The sequence below is a fragment of the Salmo salar genome, chromosome 10, assembly GCF_965601325.2.
Source record: "Salmo salar chromosome 10, fSalSal1, whole genome shotgun sequence".
Lineage (NCBI taxonomy): Eukaryota > Metazoa > Chordata > Actinopteri > Salmoniformes > Salmonidae > Salmo > Salmo salar.
This window is the reverse complement of record NC_138300.1, coordinates 113,253,437-113,279,771: the sequence shown is the minus strand read 5'-3', so window position 1 is coordinate 113,279,771 and position 26,335 is coordinate 113,253,437. Positions and strand designations below refer to the sequence as shown.

At 39.1% G+C, this 26,335-nt stretch overlaps 1 protein-coding gene across 1 annotated transcript in view; it reads right to left on the bottom strand.

The window, feature by feature from the left end:
- Positions 1-393: 393 nt before the first annotated feature.
- The window catches only part of kitlga (kit ligand a), a 37,385-nt gene continuing 11,443 nt past the window's right edge, over positions 394-26,335 (bottom strand). The window contains exons 2-10 of the mRNA XM_014125663.3: positions 18,080-18,187; positions 17,555-17,611; positions 15,115-15,267; positions 11,562-11,751; positions 7,922-7,978; positions 5,378-5,478; positions 4,848-4,960; positions 4,592-4,644; positions 394-4,411 (exon numbers count right to left, since the gene is read on the bottom strand). Of these exons, the coding sequence (XP_013981138.1) occupies positions 4,614-4,644; positions 4,848-4,960; positions 5,378-5,478; positions 7,922-7,978; positions 11,562-11,751; positions 15,115-15,267; positions 17,555-17,611; positions 18,080-18,187 (810 nt within the window). The 3' untranslated portion in view covers positions 394-4,411; positions 4,592-4,613. The remainder of the gene's footprint in view (positions 4,412-4,591; positions 4,645-4,847; positions 4,961-5,377; positions 5,479-7,921; positions 7,979-11,561; positions 11,752-15,114; positions 15,268-17,554; positions 17,612-18,079; positions 18,188-26,335) is intronic.

Here is a 26,335-nt window from a genome sequence, read left to right as displayed (position 1 = left end):
CAAAAAAGGGTTCTCCTATGGGGACAGCCAAATAACATTTTTTTCTAAGAGTGTTGACCTTAGCTGAGGTCACTTAGGTCAATCCTTTCTTCGATAGTCTTTGTCAGAAAAGGTACAGTTCTATATTGCTGTTCACAGCAGCACAATAGTGTATTCATACTGACATGTTTGTTGGCTCTATTTACTCATGATGAAAACAATGGTATGAGATTAGATGCTTTAATTTAGATGATGGCATCACCCCTCAAATGAACAGTTGTTTAAATCAAATACCTTTTTAGAGGAAGGGAAGTCAGATCCTTTTTTGAATAATTTTCTGTGTCGTTGGTGTGATGTATTTGTTTCCATCAACTTTTGTATAATTATCACAAAACACAGCTCTGGCACGCTGCATATTTGGATATGTGTACTTTATTCATATCTCATCATATACATTTGTTTACATTTATACAAAAATACAGTAGTGTTGCCCAGCTTTTGCCTGGGTCGGAATGATGTTTTCTTTTGGCACCCAGATTAACTTCCTGCCTACACGCCTGTTTGTTTCCCCTATAAGAGTGGAACACAGAATTCCAATTCTATAATTAGAAATATGGAATTCTATTTTTATAGTGGGACACTAAGCTAGAGACCAAAACCACTGTTCAGGGATCAACTAATTTCAACCAAAATAAGTAAAACAACATATAACTGATACCAGAACAGTGCTTCAGGGCTCTTGCTCTTTTCAACATGGTAGCACCCTATTATTCCATATATAGTTCACTACTCTGGGCCAGAGCCCTATGGGCCCTGGTCAAAAGTAGTGAATTATATAGGGTAATGGGGTGCCATTTGGGACAATGACTATCTCTTTGTGTTCATAGGCTCTAAGACAGACAGGAAAATGGGGGATGCCACCACATTTCTGTTCACAGCTTAAACCATGTTTCAACTCATCACAACATTCATACAATATGTAAAACACCCGCAAAACTTCTAAAGTTGACTCTTTAGAAGCTTACATACTGTTTTTGTTGTGGCAATAAAAAATGTTTCATTTTTCAATGTATCACAATGCTTATTACAAAGTAGGGCTGTCAAACGATAAAAATAAAAAATCAAGTTAATCGCTGGATTTGCTGTGATAAATCATAAATTCATAATTTGCTCAATTGTTATACAAAAAGCATTGTCGTCTTGATTTTGTCCAAAATAACGGTTAGCAAAATCAAATAACTTGATAAAGCACAATTTCTTTAACCTCATGGTCAACTTGTTTTGACATTGCATTGTCTCACTTTTGGCTGTATATATTATGTATTTTGGACGTTTTCATTGTATTCTGAATAATTACTGACAATGCGATTAATCATGATTTAAAAACAAATTGTGCATTTTTATTTTTTTACTCAAGTCAAGTGATTAACTCTGACAGCCCTAATACAAAGTCATTTATTTTGGGGATAAAATAATTATCTTAAAGCTTTAATACAACAAAACAACAGTTAATCACACCAAGTGTTTTCAGCTACTCATGCTGAAATTGACACTTTTGCTCAAAACTATATGAACACCAATGTGGTATTGTTTTTTACATTCACTCCATTTCGCACTATAAATACTCTTCTAAGAGAAAAGTCCAATAGGCAAATTCCCCAAATACACTTGATGAAATAAACAGGTTTTACCAGTGGAACCGTTTTCTATACAAAGTACAACTCCTAAAACATTACATGCAGACAGGATTGCAATTTGGAGTTTGAATGTATTCTTCTGTCACATGTTACTTAGTGTATAATTGATTTATAAGAGTTTAGTGTTGTGGAGTATTAGTGTTCAAATGAAAAGGGTTATTGCTCTAACTAATGTGTGTCCTGATATTTAAAATGGCTTTCACTTAGGCTTAGGGTCCATTTGTTTGAATTAGAGTGATAATTATGTATTGGAATAAGGGTAATGGGTTAACATAGAGGTGCCACAAAGACAATATGAGTGCCAGGTCATTTCCATTGGTGGGAGATCATTATAACCAGTTGGGCAATGATGCAACACTCTTCTCTAGGTTTTGTCTACAACACTTTTTAGCAGACTGGTCTATCTATCCCATTGGTTCATGGTCACTGAGAGACAACCAACACCTATTGATGACATGGTCTCTTGTCCTCCATGTTGGTTTTTTAGTCAGTGGTTTGTCGCCATTACTTTGTTGTCTCCTGGTGAGTTTGTGAAATGTCATACACAAATACTGTGCATAAAACAATGATCCAACTGCTCTTGGATCAAACAGCATAATGATATACTTTAATGTATCACCTGTATTCATGATGGAGTCAACAACATAAATCCAAACAAGGCACAAAACCAGGATTGTACAAGGTACAAGGGGTAAGAACGCCAAATGGCGAAAGTGAGGGAATGCATGTATTGGTACAAGTACGGTTAAGCTTGCATTGGCTAACTTAATACATAAGGTTTAAGTTCTCTCTCTTTGCCAACGTATGTCAACAATAGCAGTCCATGCTTATTTGAGAGCTTGCATTTATGCAATTGCATAATGTCATGGATTGGGCAATTTTCATCATGCCTAAGATGGCAACTGAATTGTGCAAAAATGTCAATATTTTCCTACGTACTCTTCTAATTTATATAATAGTTACAGTGATACATCTCTGAATCATCGAATGCAGCCTCTCTGGATTAATTGCTAGACACTCTCCTCACAGATCATATCACTTTTCTAAATCATGGTACATTTTAGATGCTGGTCCTCTCTAAAAACGTTGTTATATTAAGGGGATTTGTATTCAGACGTGTTTGAGAAATGAATCTCTTAGTTCACTTGCTGTATAGGCTACTGACAGCTATTTGAAACACAATTCAATAGGGTGCTCTATATTTTTGTAGCTGTAAGCCGAGCGGTAAGCATTTCACTGATTGTCTACACCTGTTGTTTACGAAGCATGTGACGAATAAAATAAGATTTGATTTGGAGTGAAAAGTAAAAAGAAAATGTTTTAACTCACCTTGAATTCATAGCTTTGAGCCACCTTAACGTGTTGTTGAACTGTAATACAGTTGTTTACATGCAACATACAGAATATACCTTATGGGTAGTTAAGCTGCAATATACCAGAGCCGAGTTATACTGTAATTGATGATACATGTGGTTAATCTCAGTCTCCAGAATCTGATACCGTGCTGGTTTACTTAATGCTAGTCCACCTCTTTCTTGTGCATTGAGAGCATAGAAACACCTAGAGTTATCAGACCCCTTAAACTTTTTTATCTAAATCAATATGGATATGTAGTATCTACCCTTGCTTGACCATTGATTGCTATAGGGAGAATTCTTAATGTATATAATGGGTAAAATGTAAGTTAGTCAAAGCAGCAATGTTTTGTACATTTACACCTCCAACCAAAGCCTTTTGTACAACCCATTCATAAGCAATTAACAACACCATCATACATACATATGTACATCCCTCTATGGCTGTCTTAATAATATAGATAATGCACGTGTTCATACATGCTTATGTGCTGCTTATGAGGGCTTAATGCATGGCAGAAGAATGGGTTATAATGCGCCCTTGTAGACCTTTTCCTGCTCATTTACTATTTTTATAGATAAGCTGAATCATTGTCTGTTTTTTTTTTTCAACCAAAGCAACACGGTGCTGTCAGCATTCTGAGTAAATAAATAAATATATCACGCAACCTCATCCATTCGGTACATACACGGCCAAAAACATGAAACAAAACAAATGCTTAGATCTGAGAATATTTCTAGCTAACTCATTTCAACATTTGTTCTCAGGGAATGTCCAATGGAGACCCAGATGAAGATGGAAATGGAGTAGAATGCTGCTGAGAAGAAGATGAGGAAAGTGAGGGCGACTAGAGGTAGTCATTTCTTTTTCAGTCCTATGTGGAAAGGGTTCTACATGGAACCCAAAAGAGTTCTACCTGGAATCAAAAAGGGTTCTTCGAAAAAAAGAAAGCCATTTGTAGGGGTTTGTTTTCTGGCCCATTCTTGAGTAGATCTGGTATCTACACTCCAGCCAAACCCACACAAAGTGCAAATGGGAGTGCTTGTAAAAACAACTTTGTCCCGTAAAGTTTAGTGTTTTCAGCAGTTATGGGTGATTTGAGTCATATTTTGACTGTTATTGGCGCCTCTAGATGTTTCCATGACAATCCGGTCTCCTTTTCAGCTTCTTCTGACAAAATTTGATAGTAGACGACGGGTTAATATTCTTATAAGAAAAACAAAGCTTTTCTATGCAATGTCATTCTCTGGTTCCAGTATGTGAGGACTGGCAGTTTCTAGACAGGAAAGAAGCGAGTCTTTCACCTCAAAAATCCATAAGAAATGCAGTTTTATGTTTGCTTGTTTCCTTTCTCTTTCTCAGACGATTCCTCTGTACACCTAAAAGAGACAAAGAAAGAAGAAGTACATTTTTGTTATGCTTTACATACAGGTAGCTAAAACAATGTGTCCTAGTTCCATACTCTTCATTGTCAAACCATAAATATTAGGAGTTGGCTAAGATGGTCCTCTGTCTCTGTCCGAGGTCACAAATTATATGAAGAAAAACATAAATCTCACCAATTTCCAAGGATTTGAAGAATTACACTGTCTCTATGATGTTCAATCTGTTCCTGTAATGTACAAAACCATTATAATTAAAAACCTATTAAAAAAATGTATACAAATTCACCTCACCTTAAAACTAGTTGATTATTTTCAGACACACAAACCTTTGATACATTTTTGTGTCTGATATTAAGATGAATGATTTTATAATATTCATATGGAGGAATTGATAGATTCAATTAAATGAAATATGAGTGAATGTCTTTACTTTTCAGATGGTTCCTCTAGTGGAGGTGCCAAAGTCCCTTCTGGTCCTGTGAAAAGGCCTCCTTCCACTGAGTTCCGTTCATCTGACTGATGTTGATTCCTCCTTGATTTCACCTGGAAGATCCGAGAGTAACACTGTTAAACACCAAGGGAACCCATGTCAACCCACAAGTACAAACAAAGTAAAATTCTCTAACAAAAATACAAAACAACAAAGTAGAAGATACTGGTAAAGAAACACCCAGACGGTCAAAGACAAAACAACCATCAAAGACAAAAAAAAAAATATACAATGACTTACAATCAAAGAGATTAACAATGAACATAGACAGTACAATGTCCACAGACAAAACAACAATCTATAGACAGAGTGGCACCATTCACGTTTTAAGATGCAGATCCTTACACTCTTCGAAAAATGGGTTCCAAAAGGGTTCTACTTGGAACCAAAAAGGGTTCTTCAAAGGATTCTCCTATGGGGACAGCCGAAGAACCCTTTTAGGTTGTAGATTGGGTCAAAGGACAGCTCACCTTCCACGCAAACAGAAACACAACGGCTGCAATAGGAATGACAAGTAGTGACAGGAGGCTTCTCTCCACTACTTCTGGCAGGAATCTCAGAGGCTCATTCCCTGTGTGGACAGACAAGTTTCTAGTCAGTAAGAATAATGGGTGTGTTCGTAAATTCAATCTGAAGTGCCAGAGTGCACTCAGAGTGCCCTCTGGGCGTTTGTAAATTCAGAGCGTTGTCAGATTGTCAGTTCGTAAATTCAGAGCGTTTTGCTCTCAGAGCGTTCAGAGCGCACCCTGGACGCTCTGGCCGAGGAGTAGGGTTGATCCGAGCGTTCTGGCCTCAACGGCAGTCAAGCACCCAAGCCAATTGGTTAACGTTGGCTAGCTACTTTCAGACACAAATCAGAGAACACCTCAATCTGACCATTTTACTCACCCTAGCAGAGCTGGTTAGGCTGTTTTCATGTTATCCAGTGCGTTGATGACTGTAACTGTGCTGCTGGCAACAATTTCTTTCCGAATGTTGGTGACGTTAACTGACACTGGCCATATTCAACGGTTGTTGAGGGTTCGTAAATTCATCACTTATTTTGCTCTGGCACACTCAGACGAGAGTGCTCTGAAATTGGAGTAGATACCCGGAGCGAATTTGCAAACGCACCCAATATTGAAATGGTGCATACAAAGAAATCATATGTAATCAGATAATTCAAATGGTTTGTATAACAACTTTTTTGTTGTTGTATTTCAACGCTGGCTAATAATTATAATATAACCCTCTCTACTTTTTACTGACTCAGTCTGGGACTTTGCCCTGAACTAAACATTTATGTCATAGATATTTGCCTGACTGGGATGTTTTTTTCCCACATGTTAAAGGAAAATATAAACATGATTTTCTTGTGTTTTATATGGAATGAAACCATGCAAATGATGATAATGCCCTGTTAGTGTAAGAGCTGCTTGAAAATACTGCCTGAAATATCAGCCTGTTTTAGTGAGATGGAGTTTTGGCCTGGCTGGTGACAACACCAGGCGGTAAATTAGTTAATAGACCAATAAGAAAGAGGGTTCCAAACATCCCTGCCAATAACAGCTAGGTTTAAGTTTTCCCCTCCTCACTCAGACCACTTCCAGACAGTCTTAGCAAAATTCTTGTTTGAGAAATTGCTCTTCGCTTAGAAGCTATTTTTGTTTCTTTTTTTACCATTTTAATTTAACACAATCACAGCAAGGTACTTCATTGTTACCCAGAAATGATTTGATATTGAGATAAAAACGGCTGCATTGATTCAATGTAGACGTTCTTATCTCAATATCAAAACATGTCTCCTATCCATCGCATGTCTCATACTGTAGCTATGATTGATGCATGGAAAATGATTGGATACAGTAGATCGTGTTGGTCAGTGATTAGGGAGACACATAACAGCTCTGGTAGAACAACAAGACATGAGTTTAAACCCAAACTGTCATGTGGAGGAATGCAATTTGCCCTGCAGCCTCTTCATAAATCAAGTGACAAAGGCTTTTAACTAATTAGCAAATTAAGGCCAGGCACCACACCCGTATAGATATTGTTTTTCTCTTAATAATTTCACAATCAACTTTTGCCTGTTAAAAGTAGATACAAATATAATACTTTTTTGCATTACACATTTTCTTAAATGTAATGTCACGTGCACAAGTATAGTCAAATACCTTTCTTGCAAGCTCCAAACCCAACAATGCAGTAATCAATATAACAAAAAATAACATAAGGTGGAAATATTGTATAAAAATATGCAAATGAGGTGATAACTCATTAAATATGTGCATATTTGCATATCCCACAAATACATTTTTCGGGACACTTAATTAAGTCATCCTAAATATTTTGGTTTCATTTAGTTAAGACACTCCAGGACCGGACTTGCTCAGAGCAGATTGTGGATAAATATTATTTTTCACCTTTCTATCTGTAAAATACAAAAAATACTTTGGACCATTTTTCTAAAGAAAATGTTATATAGAATATAAAATGTACAACATATCAACAATTCCCTCATGGCAAGTCTCAATAATATATCTAAGGATAACCACACAACATTTGGTGAATTTTGATGATTCTGAAGCTGAGGAAAATTAGTTGGCTTGTGGGAAGAGTCTGACTTTCCAGAATTGGCAGTTAAGACAAGTACACTGAATTTAGACTACCAAACATCTATTTACACCCAATCACCATCTCTTCAAAGTATGTTACTACATATAGTCCAAGGGGCTTTTAAATCATTCATGAAATGTTGATGACGGTAGTATGATAAACAAAAAAACAAAAAATGTCATTGAGATTTTTGTTTCCTTTTTGAAAATACTAAAATGAATGGACCAAATGTAATTTCAGCCTGTGGTGGCCTTAAGGGAATGCTCTCTCTCCAGGCTATTCTGCAGTTGAGCAACAGTCAAGAATAGTAGCCATGCAGCTAGTAGGCCTACACCATTTTGACTGGTTGCATTACATTGCTACTATTTGGACACTTTCAGCAACTAAATCTGTGCCACAGTTTCTTTTTTTTTACTTACAGGTTTCGGAGTCTGGTGCTGACATGTTGAATTCTGTTCCTATGGCAGGATAGTTGACTGGATAGAGATAGAGAGAGAGAGTTAATGCCCAATGATGAAAACAGTTCATTGTTGACGCCTATAAAGTCACATCACAGCAACCTTTTCTTTCCTTCGGACAAAAGATCAGATCTGTCTGCATCAGGAAAGAATGGCCAAGCGCTTGGGAAGATCTGAAGATTGCTCTGTAATCAACACTTCCACAATTGGGGTTTCAGTCCTTTTCTTCCTTTCATGGGGTCCATCAGGGGACATCTTTCTTTGGTTCTGTGACTCAGCTGCATCACTAATGTCACAATGGACCTTCCAAACACCTGGTACATTCCATGTTTTGTCATGTGAAGTTCTTTGAACAAAGAAATTTATAGAAGATTCTGTGTAGGACAGAGATAAAAAGACACGCAACCGAAACCGACACAAGATCTGATCTATAAAAAAAAAGACTGTTCACAAGAGGAATAGTTTAATGGAGAGGTACCGGTACCCATACACCAAACGAGACAGATAATAGTTTTATACTGGGCGTAGCATATGAGCACCACAGGATATTCCACAGTAGCTAACAAGGTTTAAACTGAGCGACGACTCCTATGGTGCATCAGAATTGACCACTATCAAATTAAATCTAAATGTTATTGGTTAGCTTATGTTAATGCAAGTGTAGCGAAATGCTTGTGCTTCTAGTTCGGACAGTGCAGTAATATCTAACAAGTCATCCAACAATTCCCCAACAGCTACCTAATACACACAGATCTAAAGGGATGGAATAAGAATATGTACATATAAATATATGGATAAGCGATGGCCGAGCGGCGTAGGCAAGGTGCAATAGATGGTATAAGGTACAGTATATACATATGAGAAGAGTAATGTAAGATATGTTAACATTATTAAAGTGGCATTGTTTAAAGTGACTAGTGATCCATTTATTAAAGTGGCCAGTCATTTGAGTCTCAATGTTGGCAGCAGCCTCTCTGAGTTAGTGATTGCTGTTTAGCAGTCTGACGGCATTGAGATAGAAGCTGTTTTTCAGCTTGAGGTTGAGTGAGAGGTTATTTTCCTGACACCACACTCCTAGGGCCCTCACTTCCTCCCTGTAGGCTGTCTCGTCGTTGTTGGTAATCAAGCCCACTACTGTTGTGTCGTTTGCAAACTTGATGATTGAGTTGGAGGCGTGCATGGCCACATAGTCATGGGTGAACAGGGAGTACAGGAGGGGGCTGAGCACGCACCCTTGTGGGGCCCCAATGTTGAGGGTCAGCGAAGTGGAGATGTTGTTTCCTACCTTCACCACTTGGGGGCGGCCCGTCAGAAAGTCCAGGACCCAGTTGCAAAGGGCGGGGTCGAGACCCAAGGCCTCCAGCTTAATGATGAGCTTGGAGGGTACTATGGTGTTGAATGCTGAGCTGTAGTCAATAAACAGCATTCTTACATAGGTATTCCTCTTGTCCATATGGTATAGGGCAGTGTGCAGTGTGATGGAGATTGCATCGTCTGTGGACCAGTTGGGGCGGTAAGCAAACTGAAGTGGGTCTAGGGTGGCAGGTAAGGTGGAGGTGATATGATCCTTGACTAGTCTCTCAAAGCACTTCATGATAACAGAAGTGAGTGCAACGGGGCGGTAGTCATTTAGTTCCGTTATCTTTTCCTTCTTGGGTACAGGAACAATGGTGGCCATCTTGAAGCATGTGGTGATAGCAGACTGGGATAGGGAGCGATTGAATATGTTCATAAACACACCAGCCAGCTGGTCTGCGTATGCTCTGAGGACGCGGCTAGTAATGCCATCTGGGCAAGCAGCCTTGCGAGGGTTAACACGTTTAAATGTCTTACTCACGTCAGCCACGGAGAATGAGAGGGGAGGAGCAGTCCTTGTTAGTGTGCCACGACGGTGGCACTGTACTGTCCTCAAAGAGGGCAAAGAAGGTGTTTAGTTTGTCTGGAAGCGTGACGTGGCTGGTTTTCTTTTTGTAGTCCGTGATTTCCTGTAGACCCTGCCACATGCGTCTCGTGTCTAAGCCGTTGAATTGCGACTCTACTGTGTCCCTATAACGACATTTCGCTTGTTTTATTGCCTTGCAGAGGGAATAACTACACTGTTTATATTCGGCCATATTCTCAGTCCTCTTTCAAAGGTCAAATGCGGTCGTTCGCGCTTTTAGTTTTGCGTTTTAGTCATGGTTTCTGGTTAGGGTAGGTTTTAATAGTCACAGTGGGTACAACATCTCCAATGCACTTCCTTATAAACTCATTCACCGAGTCAGCATATAGCTCGATGTTATTCTCTGAGGCTGCCCAGGACATTTCGCAGTCCGCATGATCAAAACAATCTTGATGCATGGATTCCGATTGGTTAGACCAGTGTTGAATGGTTCTAGTCACGGGTACATCCTGTTTGAGTTTCTGCCTATAAAACGGTAGGCGCAAGATGGAGTCGTGGTCGGATTTGCCGGAGGGAGGGCTAGGGAAGGCCTTGTTTGCATCGCGGAAGTTAGAGTAGCAATGATCGAGTGTATTGCACATGCGAGTACTGCAATCAATATGCTGATAGCATTTGGGTAGCCTTGTTCTCAAATTTGTTGTGTTAAAATCCCCAGCTACAATAAATGCAGCCTCAGGATATATGGTTTCCAGTTTACAAAGTCCAGTGAAGTTCCTTGAGGGCCATCGGGGTGTCTGCTTGAAGGGGTATATACACATCTGTGACGATAACTGACGAGAATACTCTTGGGAGATAATATGGCCGTCATTTGATTGTAAGGAATTCTAGGTCGGGTGAGCAGAAGGACTTGAGTTCCTGTATGTTGTTATGATTACACCATGAGTCGTTAATCATGAAGCATACACCCCCGCCCTCCTTCTTCCCAGAGAGGTGTTTATCTCTGTCAGTGCGACGCATGAAGAAGCCCGGTGGCTGAACCAACTCCGACAACGTATCCTGAGAGAGCCATGTTTCTGTGAAACAGAGAATGTTACAATCTCTGATGTCTCTCTGGAAGGCAACCCTTGCTCTAATTTCGTCTACCTTGTTGTCAAGAGACTGGACATTGGCGAGTAATATACTCAGAAGCGGTGGGCTGTGTGCATGCCTACGGATCCTGACCAGGAGGCCGCTCCATCTGCCTCTTATGGGGCAACATTGTTTTGGGTCAGCTTTTGGGATTAGATCCACTGTTCTGGGTGGTGGTCCGAACAAAGGATCCGCTTCTGGAAAGTCGTATTCTGGTCGTAATGTTGGCAAGTTGACATCACTCTTATATCCAATAGTTCTTCCTGGCTGTATGTAATAACACTTAAGATTTTCTGGGCTAACAATGTAAGAAATAATACATTAAAAACGAAATACTGCATAGTTTCCTAAGGACTCGAAGCGAGGCGACCATCTCTGTTGGCGCCATCTTGCATTTGAATATGAGCGAATGCAACAATGACGTTAGATAGGCTATATCACATCCAGCGTCGTCTGGGTTTGGCAGGGGTAGGCGGTCATTGTAAATAAGAATTTGTTCTTAACTGACTTGCCTAGTTAAATAAAGGTTAAATAAAAAATAAATACAAATATATAACATTTACACTTTTAAAAAAACACCTCAACATTTACCTGATGTGGGGTATTGTGTTGTTATTGTTGTAGCCATTGTTGCTGTGGGACAGGGAGGTGGATCACATTCTTCTGGAAAATCTCTATTCAAACGGGCCGTTTTTAAAAAATCTTCGACAAAATGAAAATAGTGTCCTGTCTGCCATTGCTCATTTCTGTAGTGGCACTCAAAATCATACGTAATCGCCTCCTGCGGAGACAAAAGGGGAATAATTATCTCAATGATGTGAAATTCAAAACATAAATGATAATGGTTTATAGCTGTTGATAGACCATTTAACGTTAGCTTTAGCTTTTATACCCCCATGGCTTTAGCCATGCAGCAAATAGTTCAAAGAACACAGCTGGACAGATATGTTTGAGCCCAGATTTAAGACATTATATGTAGTAACTTCAGTCTTGTCTCTTTATTCAGGACAAGGGGGACCTCATTAACCCGGGTGGATTCAGAAAAGTTAGCCAGAATAATACAAGTAATATGCTTTAAGAAGTTATGAATGTACAGTGGGTTGCGAAAGTATTCACCCCCTTTGGCGTTTTTTCTATTTTGTTGCCTTACAACCTGGAATTAAAATTAATTTTTTGGGGGGTTTGTATCATTTGATTTACACAACATGCCTACCACTTTGAAGATGCAAAATCTTTTTTATTGTGAAACAAACAAGAAATAAAACAGAAAACTTGAGCGGGCATAACTATTCACCCCCACAAAGTCAATACTTTGTAGAGCCACCTTTTGCAGCAATTAACACTGCAAGTCTATTGTGGTATGTCTCTATAAGCTTGGCACATCTAGCCACTGGGATTTTTGCCCATTCTTTAAGGCAAAACTGCTCCAGCTCCTTCAAGTTGGATGATTCCGCTGGTGTACAGCAATATTTAAGTCATACCACAGATTCTCTATTGGATTGAGGTCTGGGCTTTGACTAAGCCATTCCAAGACATTTAAATGTTTCCCCTTAAACCACTTGAGGGTTGCTTTAACAGTTTGCTGTCCTGCTGGAAGGTGAACCTCCGTCCCAGTCTCAAATCTTTGGAAGACTGAAACAGGTTTCCCTCAAGAATTTCCCTGTGTTTAGCGTCATCCATCATTCGTTCAATTCTTCCACCATCACGCTTCACTGTGGGGATGGGGTTCTTGGGGTGATAAGAGGTGTTGGGTTTGCGCCAGACATAGAGTTTTCCTTGACGGCCAAAAAGCTCAATTTTAGTCTCATCTGACCAGAGTACCTTCTTCCATATGTTTGGGGAATCTCCCACATGCCTTTTGGCGAACACCAAACGTGTTTGCTTATTTTTTTCTTTAAGCAATGGCTTTTTTCTGGCCACTCTTCTGTAAAGCCCAGCTCTGTGGAGTGTACAGCTTAGTGGTCCTATGGACAGATACTCCAATCTCCGCTGTGGAGCTTTGCAGCTCTTTCAGGGTTATCTTTGGTCTCTTTGTTGCCGCTCTGATTAATGCCCTCCTTGCCTGGTCCGTGAGTTTTGGTGGGTGGCACTCTCTTGGCAGGTTTATTGTGGTGCCATATTCTTAATAATAGATTTAATGGTGCTCCGTGGGATGTTCAAAGTTTCGAATATTTTTTTATAACCCAACCCTGATCTGTACTTCTCCACAACTTTGTCCCTGACCTGTTTGGAGAGCTCTTTGGTCTTCATGGTGCCGCTTGCTTGGTGGTGCCCCTTGCTTCGTGGTGTTGCAGACTCTGGGGCCTTTCAGAACATGTGTATATATACTGAGATCATGTGACAGATCATGTGACACTTAGATTGCACACAGGTGGGCTTTATTTAACTTATTATGTGACTTCTGAAGGTAATTGGTTGCACCAGATCTTATTTAGGGGCTTCATAGCAAAGGGGGTGAATACATATGCATTACATTTACATTTTAGTCATTTAGCAGACGCTCTTATCCAGAGCGACTTACAGTAGTGAATGCATACATTTCATTTCATGCATTTTTTGTACTGGCCCCCGTGGGAATCGAACCCACAACCCTGGCGTTGCACACACCATGCTGGCATTGCAAACACCATGCTCTACCAACTGAGCCACAGGGAAGGCCAAGATTGAAAAAGGGGGTAAAATACAAAAAATTATAATAATATTATCATACCAATATGTCATTACAAATTACAATTATGACAATAAGAATACCACCCACAGTGCAACATGGCAGTTAAAGGCCTCAACTGCTTCAAAACATTGAAGGCTGAATTGGAAAAGGTCTTGTTGGATAGAGTCTTTGATTGGGAGTACTACCTAGCTGCCTCTGGTGGAGGTGGTCAATAACACATGCATTCGTGCAATCCTTTCTGGCCCAATCACATGAAATAGAATAAAAGGGGGACCTCATATGCATGCACCACTTTTCTGTTTTTTTTGTTGTTGAATTTTTTTAATGTATTTTCATTTCACTTCACCAATTTGGACTATTTTGTGTATGTCCATTACATGACATCCAAATAAAGATAAATTAAATTACAGGCTGTAATGCAACAAAATAGGAAAAACGCCAAGGGGGATGGATACTTTTGCAAGGCACTGTACTTTTTCACTCTCATGAGACTACGAGAGGTCACTTTGTGAATACCTGATCTACCTGATAGATGATCCAGTCATCACAAGACATCATTGCAGACAACTCAGATGTGAAATGATGCGGTCACTGGTCTATTTGTGCTCAGGACTTGTGTACCATGTTTATTATTTTATTATAGTATCTTGTTTTATTCTATTTCATGTGATTGGGCCAGAAAGGATTGCACGAATGGATGTGTTATTGACCACCTCCACCAGAGGCAGCTAGGTAGTACTCCCAATCAAAGACTCTATCCAACAAGACTTTTGCCAATTCAGCCTTCAATGTTTTGAAGCAGTTGAGGCCTTTAGCTGCCATGTTGCACTGTGGGTGGTATTCTTATTGTCATAATTGTAATTTGTAATGACATATTGGTATGATAATATTTTTGTTTGTTTTTGTATTTCACCCCCTTTTTCGATCTTGTCTCATCACTGCAACTCCCCAACGGGCTCTGGAGGCGAAGGTTGAGTCATGCATCCTCTGAAACATGACCCGTCAAACTGCGCTTTTTAACACACGCCCTCTTAACCCGGAAGCCAGCTGCACCAATGTGTTGTAGGAAATACCGTCCAACTGCCGACCGAGATCAGCCTGCAGGCACCCGTCCCGCCATAAGGAGTCACTAGAGCACAATGAGCCAAGTCAAGCCACCCCAGCTAAACCCTCCCCTTACCAGGACGACGCTGGGCCAATTGTGCGCCGCCCTATTGGACTCCCGGTCACAGCCGGTTGTGATACAACCCGAGATCGAACCCGGGTCTGTTGTGACGCCTCTAGCCCTGCGATGCAGTGCCTTAGACCACTGCGCCACTCGGGAGGCCCCATATGATAAATATTCTATGAACAGTAATGCATTTCAAAGGAGCATTTTATTTATTTTTTAACATGTGTCCTCATCAAAAGAAACCTGTCATAAGAGCTATCACAGTTACAATATTAGTATTAGAACCAAAGGTGCAAACGTACCAAGTTCTTCATGTGATATCTTGTCTCTTTCAGCATTTCGATCAATATGCTGATATTATATTTGTTGGACGAAATGCTTCCAAACTTGTCTGCTAATCCTCGTAAACTGAGTTCCAAGTGGAAAACGTTTAGCGCTACCCAACACATTCCACCCTGAAAAAGAAAATAAATCAGGAAATAACAATCATGGGTACTGGACAGTTATGATATACACTACGGTTCTAAAGTTTGGGGTCACTTAGAAATGTTCTTGTTTTAGAACGAAAAGCACATTTTTTGTCCATTAAAATAACATCAAATTGATCAGAAATACAGTGTAGACATTGTTAATATTGAAAATGACTATTGTAACGTGAAACAACAGATTTTTTTATGGAACATTTACATTGGCGTACAGAGGCCCATTATCAGCAACCATCACTCCTGTGTTAGCTAATCCAAGTTTATCATTTTAAAAGGCTAATTGATCATTAGAAAACCCTCTTGCAATTATGTTAGCACAGCTGAAAACTGTTGTTCTGATTAAGGAAGCAATACAACAGGGCCTTTTTTAGACTAGTTGGGTGTCTGGAGCATCAGCATTTGTGGTTTTGATTACAGGCTCAAAATGACCAGAAACAAAGATCTCTCTTCTGAAACTCGTCAGTCTATTCTTGTTACAAGAAATGAAGGCTATTCCAAGCAAGAAATTGCAAAGAAACTAAAGATCTCGTACAACGCTGTGTACTACTCCCTTCACAGAACAGCTCAAACTGGCTCTAACCAGAATAAAAAGAGCAGTGGGAGTCCTCGGTGCACAACTTATCAAGAGGACAAGTACGTTAGAGTGTCTAGTTTGAGAAACAGACACCTCACAAGTCCTCAAGGCATCTGTTTCACAAACTAGACACTCTAATGTACTTGTCCTCTTGCTCAGTTGTGTGCCGGGGCCTCCCACTCCTCTTTCTATTTTGGTTAGAGCCAGTTTGAGCTGTTCTGTGAAGGGAGTAGTACACAGCGTTGTACGAGATCTTTAGTTTCTTTGCAATTTCTTGCTTGGAAAGAAAAGCAAATTTTTTTGTCCATTAAAATAACATCAAATTGATCAGAATTACAGTGTAGACACTGTTAATGTTGAAAATGACTTATGTAGCTGGAAACGGATGATTTTCAATGGAATATGTACGTAGGCATACAGAGGACCATTATCAAAAACCATCACTCCTGTGTTCCAATGGCACGTTGTGTTAGCTAATCCAAGTTTATCATTTTCAAAGGCAAATTGATCATTAGAAAAGCCAAAAGCAATTATGTTAGCACAGCTGAAAACTGTTGTTCTGATTAAAAGCAATAAAACTGGCCTTCTTTAGACTAGTTGAGTATCTGGAACTAATGGCCAGAAACAAAGAACTTTCTTGTGAAACTCGTCAGTCTATTCTTGTTCTGAGAAATGAAGGCTATTCCATGTGAGAAATTGCTAAGAAACTGAAGATCTCGTACAACGCTGTGTACTACTCCTTCACAGAACAGCGCAAACTGGCTCTAACCAAAATAGAAAGAGGAGTGGGAGGCCCCGGCACACAACTGAGCAAGAGGACAAGTACATTAGAGTGTCTAGTTTGTGAAACAGATGCCTTGAGGACTTGTGAGGTGTCTGTTTCTCAAACTAGACACTCTAACGTACTTGTCCTCTTGATAAGTTGTGCACCGAGGACTCCCACTGCTCTTTTTATTCTGGTTAGAGCCAGTTTGAGCTGTTCTGTGAAGGGAGTAGTACACAGCGTTGTACGAGATCTTTAGTTTCTTTGCAATTTCTTGCTTGGAATAGCCTTCATTTCTTGTAACAAGAATAGACTGACGAGTTTCAGAAGAGAGATCTTTGTTTCTGGTCATTTTGAGCCTGTAATCAAAACCACAAATGCTGATGCTCCAGACACCCAACTAGTCTAAAAAAGGCCCTGTTGTATTGCTTCCTTAATCAGAACAACAGTTTTCAGCTGTGCTAACATAATTGCAAGAGGGTTTTCTAATGATCAATTAGCCTTTTAAAATGATAAACTTGGATTAGCTAACACAACGTGCAATTGGAACACAGGAGTGATGGTTGCTGATAATGGGCCTCTGTACGCCAATGTAAATGTTCCATAAAAAAATCTGTTGTTTCACGTTACAATAGTCATTTTCAATATTAACAATGTCTACACTGTATTTCTGATCAATTTGATGTTATTTTAATGGACAAAAAATGTGCTTTTCGTTCTAAAACAAGGACATTTCTAAGTGACCCCAAACTTTAGAATCGTAGTGTATACCGTTTTGAAATTTACCACAACAGAAAAATTATATTCCACCCTCTAAAAAAGTCAGGTCACACAGACATTCAATAATATTTTGTAAGGAACACAAACATATTAAGTTATAATAATAGTGTAATTATGAGAAGAGGAAAACATCTTCTCACCACTTCTTTTGGAACGTATGTCACAGGAATCTTGTAATCTTTAGGTATATTTTGTTTCTGTTAAAAAACAGACAATATCATTACATGTTAGCAGAAATGTTTTGGGAACATTTGAGTTTGTTACCAGAACAAATCTCAGAGATTAAGCTACTGGTTTACACTAATGGTAATGCAGGATGTCCTACTGTGTGAGACTCTCATGACAATCCCCGTCAATGGTATTAGAAAACAATGACTGATTCTAGATGGATCAATGTATCAAAGTATACTTTTAAGTCTACAAATGTAATTGTTTGCAACTGGCATTGCAACAATGTTCCGCATAAGCATAATGGTTGATTATGAGAGGATTACAATGAATTGGATTGGATTGTGCAATCCACCTTTCTAAGAACTGGATAAGAATGAAACACCATGCTGGTAGTAACTGGATTGAGACAGTTAAATACAGTAAGAGCATTTGCCAAAGAGCTTTGATTTGCAGTTTTGGTGGCTTGAAGAAATAAGTACTTCCAAGGACTTTACCAATAGTGAAATGCTTGTGATGTCATCTGTTACAGTATTTCCAAATTCACTTGACTGGACTCCAAGTGTGATGCACAGCAATAAATGGACACAGACGCGTATCCAAATCTGAAAACCAAGAAAGACAAACACACAAAACGATGAGAAATTTCTATAGATTAATATTCCATTAGAGTAACTATCTGTAGCCTACAATTATACATAATCCCTTAAAGTTGACCCCTTAGGCCTATCTTGGTTGATCAAAGGTAGCAACCTGACACTTGAATAGCATCCTAGAGCACATATCCAGACAACTTTATTTTCACCATGGTGATGACACTGTTCCCTTAGAAAAAGTATGTCTTCAAACACTAGGGTCCGTAAAATAGACCCTTAGTGCTCCAGTCCTTTCTAGACACAGTCTGGGAGGACGTGGTGGTCATCAATCAACTGGGTAGCTTCTCTTTTGTTATCATTTAATTGGCTACTTCAATCAGCTGAATTGCAGCCTTGGTATCAAGACCAGGCCTTTCATGGTCTAATGACTAATGCCTGTAGTGTTTCAGGGAGGCCTGTGGGACTAATGTCTGCCTGCCCCTCTGCAGCCATTCCCTCGCCCCTGTCACCCCCTCCACCCCCATCCCCATGCCAGTCTGAGCATGTTATGCAACAGTCCGACCCGACCCACACCTTCCCCCAAACTTCCCTCCCTCTTAGCCCAGATTAGGAACAGGAACAAAAGTGGATTCCACACAAAAGTTTGCAAGGAGGTTTATGTCAAAGATTGAAATGAAGCTAGGAAGATGAAAAAAAAAAATATTAGAGAAGAGCTTACTGACTGGCAGCCACTGAGAGCTGGGGGCAATTCAGACACTCTGTTAACCATGAGTGCTGTGTAAAGGAGCTCAACAACACATTGGCTGCATCCCAAATTCACCCTATTGTCTATATAGTGCACTATACCTTTGACCTGGACACATAGGGCTCTGGTCAAAAGAAATGCACTATGTAAGAGGGTGCCATTCTGGACTCAGCCATAGATAATATCCTCTACGACAGCTGGAAGAGGTACAGAATACAAAGAACAACCAATGAGACAAGGGGGAAAATGAAGATAACCTATATTAAAGAGCGGACGGAGCCTAATTCAATTCCACATAACTCTGTTTAATTAATCTAAACAAAATCATCTTTATATGAGGGGAGATGTCCGTGACGGACACAAGACTGAAGTCAGATGGAGGTTACAGGGGAGGGAGTGAGGAGGGAGATAGGGAGGGATGGAAGGAGGTGATAGATAATAGGTCCATGGAAGATGGTATTGAATTTAGAATGTCAAGTTTCCTCCCTTGGAGGTCATCAGAGTCCAAAATGGCCATGCAGGTAATTGTCTGATACGGTCACGGTGTGGCTAAAATGGCATGATATGAACAGTGGCAAATCAGGTTGCCCCGGCCATACAGAGACAGATAAAATGCATGAAGAATGCATTACACATCTGTGTAACTGTCAAACATTTAACTTATTTCAACTATTGATGCATGTACCTAACAAATTACGCTCAGTCTGTCACGCCCTGACCATAGAGAGCCATTGTTTCTCTATGGTGGAGTAGGTCAGGGTGTGACTGGGGGGTATTCTAGTTTATTATTTCTATGTGGGGTTCTAGGCTATTATTTCTATGTTGGTGATTTGTATGATTCCCAATTAGAGGCAGCTGGTACTCGTTGTCTCTAATTGGCGATCATATTTAAGTAGTTATTTTCCCCACCTGTGTTTGTGGGATCTTGTTTTTGTGTAGGTGCCTATTTGCACTTCACTGTCTTCACGTTTCGTTTGTTCATTTATTGTTTTTGTATTTTGCTGAGTTTCACATTATAATAAAGATGTGGAACGCTACTCATCACGCTGCGCCTTGGTCCAATTATTACAACGATTGTGACACAGTCGAAAAACCATTTTACCGTTTTTGTCGGATACACTCAAAAGGTTTGTCTGGCAGGGGCTTGAGCCACCATAAGACCTCCAATTGTCAAAATTTGACAAATGAAAGTCAATTCAGCCAATGACAAAATAGTACACTTTGACTGGGCTGCACTGCTATGCTTTAAATAAATTAAGAAAATTACTAGCTAGATCACAATTCAGCAAAAGTTCAAATGGGTCACGTTGGTGTCCTACTTGGTTTTAAAACATGCAGTGTGAGGCAGATATAAATGCCAGGTCCTGGTGGACCAGCCATCCCTGGGGACTACTCACAGCGGTACGTTTGGACAGTGGTAAACCGTCACTGGTAAACAATTTAAACATTTGGAAACGGGTTCATGGCTTTGACATCTGTCTTTGGAATCTGTCTTTGGTTAAACCGAGAACATAATTATGTCAGGGTCTTGCAAGGAATGTTATGAGGGCTACAGATTTATGATCTTAATTTGTTTCCGGTAACTGTTGGGTTGAAGTGGCCTTAGGTGATCGGAGCCCAAATTAGCATTTTCTGGATGACATTCTTAGACAAGATATATCAGTAGTTTACAGACATTAAAGTGTCTGTATGACTGTGCATCTGACTAGCCACAATGGGAGCACAAACACACACACACACTCCCCCCAGGGTTGGGTCCAAAATGAAAGCTTCAAACTATGCACTTAGCAACATAGACAGGTGTAGTATAATTACAGTGTAGGAGTACCACATTTGACTACATTTACCATTTCTTTAATGAGTTTGTAATGACACCTCACATTCAATTCTGCAAACACCTCTATGACATTTTTGACTAATTTGTGTGCAATGGAAAGTACTGCAAAAATATGGTAAAACATACTTCACCTCACTCCCTACATAAAATGGGATCCGATTATTTTAAATAATTTACTAATTTCAGATTCAATTAAACTCCTTTTGAATTTCCTTTTTAACTTACATTCTTGTTTAATCACTTTTAGAACTATTCTTATTCCCTCAACTTAGAGTGAGCATCAAGTCCACATAAATACTGTCTAAATTCAATTCTGATTTGATATGATTCTTCCTATGTAATGTATCTATAAAACATTAACGTTACATTATAAAATGTATCAAAGATAAAGGAGCTCAATTTACATGAAGTGTGCATTTCACACAGACAAACACACACACACACACACACACACACACACACACACACACACACACACACACACACACACACACACACACACACACACACACACACACACACACATAAACAAAGCACTGCCTTGAAATTTAACATGGTCAAACTGGCAAAGTAATAAGCACGGCAGGTGAGGAGACACTAATGTGCAACCATGGAAAGAAGCTGTGCTTCCTAGCTCTTTATGAGACAGAATCATGACCCCTGAAATCAAAGAGGCGGTTGGAGAGCGGCTACAGTATGTCTGGCCAAATGCCAGTCAAACTCAGGTCATATCTTCTTCAATAAATACGAGAAAAAGGGAAAACAATACATGAATATGCTCCAGTTGTATCTAACATATCGGTTATTCATGTTATGATCAAATTCTATCTGATAATAATATAAATTATTGCAGTGCGCTACCACCTATGACATACATTTAGAAATGTTACAGTGCGTGCCATATGTTGGCTATGTTTACTGTGTTTGTTCATCAATATGCACTCAGAGAACATTAGTTATAAAAAATACCTGTATATGGTACTGTATGTCCAATCTATAACAACTTAGAAATAACTTGTTATTAACAACTATGGTTAGAAGTGGATGTTATCATGCTGTCAGACCGACAGTACAGTAGCAGACTAAAGCCAGATCAGTTCACTGAGACTGTTCCCCTGGTGATGTCACGGCTGGGATAGTTACCAATTGCCATGGGAGTCTGGAAAATAGCAGTGTAGCTCTGTCCACAGTAAAGGAGACAAAACACAGCAGTACCAGAGGCATTTTCCTGACCTATCTATGTATTTGAACTGGAAAGAGTGCGGTTCCATTATGAAAATAAGATACAATGTGCTCTAACATGGATGGATATCCATAGATCTTTTCACGGATAATGTCAAGGTTTTTGTTCATTATTACCCACATGTTAGTCTCGGTTAACCCAATACTAAAATCTCACGTAATTTGCTCGTAGTCTGTCCACAAGAGATTACCCACATGTTTGAAACATCAAGCTGACCTTAAAAGTCCACGATATCCATGCATTTTTCATACTAGAACAAATAAAAATAAAATCAAACTCTTGTAAAATGCAGAAACAGTTGGAGAGATATAACAGGTATATTTAGGTAATAGAGGTACAGTATATCCTGTTTAGGATATTAAATCAATGAGACAGCGAGCTGTTAAAATGAAAATCATTTATGCAAAATAATTGGACAATTTGTTTTTCCTGAGTACATTTGCATATTATGTATAACACATCAAGTTTATGACCAATGCCAGCTTGTCAACCAGCCAATACATCTGCCATAGCTAAGCAAGGTTGTTTTGAGTGATGGCATTAACCAGTTTTGGTTGCAAATCTCTCAGCACTCCTGTATATTATGACCTAGCTGGCATCCAAGAACAATACTAAAGTAGGCCTATTCGTTGCATAAATAAATTTACAATAATTATACAGCAAGAAACCAAAATTGTGCCAGGAAGTAAGTAATATTATTGCCCCAGCTGGTTGAGCTCTGCCACTGAATCTGGTCTCAAGGTTCTGTCTCCCCCCACTTAGTAACATAAAAGCTATAATAATTTTAGGACAGAACATTGGCAAGCAGTCACTATAGACATTGCTAAAAGTAAAGACATTTATATAGTATTGTACATTTTGATCAGTTCAATGCCACTTTTAACAGGCCTTTCCTTTGATCAAAAGTAAAGCAAGGAAAAGAGGGAAGTAATAGTAATTAGAGATTCAATTACATTTTAATTTGTATTACATTAAAATCTAATCAAACACCAATTTTCATAAAGAACTCAAGGCAGTGCTTCCTGGTTTCTCTCAGTAAATCATAGCACATTTTCATGGAAAAAGAACAAATAACTTACTAGGCCTGTGTTCCCTCTTTGTTGGATGCATTACTGCTCTTGAGGTATGTTGTGTTGGTCACACTGCACTGCCTGAAAATGATGATTACCCATGTCCTCATCCTCTACAGCTTCTTTGATCCTGACGTATCATTAACCAATCAGACCCAACAGGCCCTCTAGAAAACCAGACCAGTGCCCTCCTCTCTAGCCGCCTTCAGCACATACAGTAATCTCATTGTACAAAAACACAGCGCCATGCATAACATTAGTGCCACATGGCATCTTTTAGGCCATCAGTTTTGCACAGGCAAGACCCTGTTCCTAATCTCATCAAAATGATTTTGGTCTAATGACAATGCATCATCTCTGCCAGTGCGCTTTCTGTTTTAATAAACACGGTTCCATTATGAAGGAATAAAAAATAGACTGGATTGCAGATCAAATCTGTTTTCAAAGCCTAATTGCTGTCTCATATTAGATGGAAGAAATTACTATTGTTTTCCAGTGGACTTAAGGTCTATGACCAAGGCTGTAGAGACTAGTGCATTGTTTACTGGCTGGAAAGGAACAACAATGACTTGATCTTTGTAGGCTTCTGGCTTCTACTGGGTATAGTAACCTGTCTGATAAACAAACAAAAACATTCTGGGCAGTTTTCCCAGGTATTGCTGAAATCATATGTAATGGAAATCCAAAACACTTTTGATCCAAGAATGGCAGTGTAAACATAGAATTTAGAACATTTGTTTAAAATAATAGTTTCATCATATCTGACGATAACCCAAAATAGAACACAGGCCTACACCTGAGAGTGGGTAAAAGTGAAAGCATCAGGAAAAGGAAAAACAGGAAATGCGATTGATCTATTCCCGGAGTGATTCAGAAAACGCACCAGCGACCACTCAAAACATGTATGAATTTAATTTGCATCTACAAATTACATTCTGCCTTCCTCTGTCCACTCAAGTGCACTTACAGAGGCCCATGTTAACCAAGTAAACACCGAAACAAATACCATGGGGATTATAAAGATATAGAGGCTCATTCAATATCATGTGGTCAACAGAAGAGCACATAGATTGAGTGCCGGAAAAAATATTGCTTGATAACTACATTGAGTAGTACATCTTGGGATCAATAAAGTACTTATTCTATTACTACTACAATTACTACTACGGTGTTGACATGGAGAGACTACTTCAAATCAGTCAATCATTGATGACCTCAAGACTCCATCGATCTGTCCTGATGAGGGTGCATGGTGATTCATGTTATCTTTATAGTTCTATATCACTTAGACAGGATAATGAACGTTGTTAGCTTTGCCCTATGGTTTGATGTTAGCATGAGTGTAACACAAAACTTGAAAAGCTATTGTAAAGTTTGTTGTAATGTTTTGGAGCAAATTTGAGGGCCAGGTAATACCAGAAGTTACTCGAGAGTAACGAGGTCAGCCTTGGCAGATTAGCAGATTTTTCGAAACTGGTTGAAAATGTATCAGCAGACATTTGTTTTACTTGGAGAAGAACATTCCTTAATTATTCCCATATCATCCCTTCAAGACATAAAATAAAAAAATAACTGGAAGTGCACCAATCTTTAAGGAATCCAAATTGGGTGAACATGGAAGAGACTTGTGATATTAACAGTATGAGGTCATGTACATCCACGATTGACCCAACATGCTACTGGCCAATAAAAACATGTGTTTTCCCTCTGCATCACATTCACTCTAGAGATCAACCAGTTCAGTTAAAGATAATAGAAAGCATTGAGATGGTGAAAGATTGAATAACATATCAGGGTTGCAAAGTCTTTTGAAGCTTGTGAGAGAAATGTGCATGTCAGTGTTGCAAATGGTGTTAAAGAAACAAGGGAGCATACTAAAAACGCTTCATTTAACATGTAAAAATATCAGTATCTCACTTGCGTTCGATGACAAACCATACACATGTCTGTGACTAAGTGTGTGAGGGGTTAAAACAGGTCTGTTTGTGTGTGGGGGACAGGGGTAGTCTGATCATTGCACTCATATCTTCTCAACAGTCTCAATGTTATGATATGATAGCACATGTTGTGAGTTGTTCAAAAATGAGCTGTAATTTTGGACAAGTGAACAGTTAAAATATGGTTTTGCACAAATCTGATCACTAAGCCAATTCAGCTGTATCCGTGTTGAACACTGCCAAGGACAGATACGTTGGACATGGTTCTGGAGGAATCTTTTTTGGGGGGGTTCTGGCTCTCTCTCCCTAACAAAAATTGCTTGTGAGGCCCAGTCTTCTCCAAAGTCTTAATAATACTAACTAACTATAAATATCACAAGGCTCCATTCACAACATCAGTTGTACCCAAAACAGTGACCAAAATGTACTAAAAAATGTGTATCGTTGTAAGAACTTCTGCAACACATTATTATGAATGGCAAAGAAATGCAGTATTTTCAGTTAATCGGAATATAAATTCCCAAAAGCATCTATGTACTAAGAGGGTACCTCTGAGTAATACAAATTAGTTGTGAAACTGCTTATAGCTAAAGATAAAAAAGCCTATTGCTGTGTTGTGGCTTATTATCACATTGGCCAGGTTTCACCTTTACTCTATAGACTTGAAGTCTGTCAACTGTTTATTTGCACCATTTGTGTTCCCATCTAACTGTTTTATGCCCCTTGGTGTCTTCAGTTCTGACTCATCCTCAGAAAATCCAACATATGAAATCCAACACATTTCCTTGAAAATCTAAATTCACGAATTAGCTGTGTGGTGGACAGTGGTGGACTTCGTTTTTGCGTCCTTTGCTTTCGGTTTTGTACACCAGCTTGAAACAGATGAAAATACAATATTTTTGGTTATGGAAAATATATTTCACAGCGTTTTAGATGGTACAATGATTTTCTACAAAATGACTGACTGTTTTGTCTCAAACTGAAATGAGGAGAACTATTAGAATTTTACCAACCAGAAAATGGCGGAGCAATTTCAGCGTATTGCATCTTTACGTTTATTTTTTGCGTCTTTTACTTTTGGTTTTGTACATCAGCTTCAAACCAGTGGTGTTAAGTTAAGTAAAAATAATTGAAAGTGCTACTTAGTTTTTTGGGTATCTGAACTTTATTATTTATATTTTTGACAACTTTTACTTTTACTTCACTACATTCCTGAAGAAAATAATGTACTTTTTACTCAATACATTTTCCCTGACACCCAAAAGTACTTGTTACATTTTGAATGCTTAGCAGGACAGGAAAATTGTCATTTTTACGCACTTATC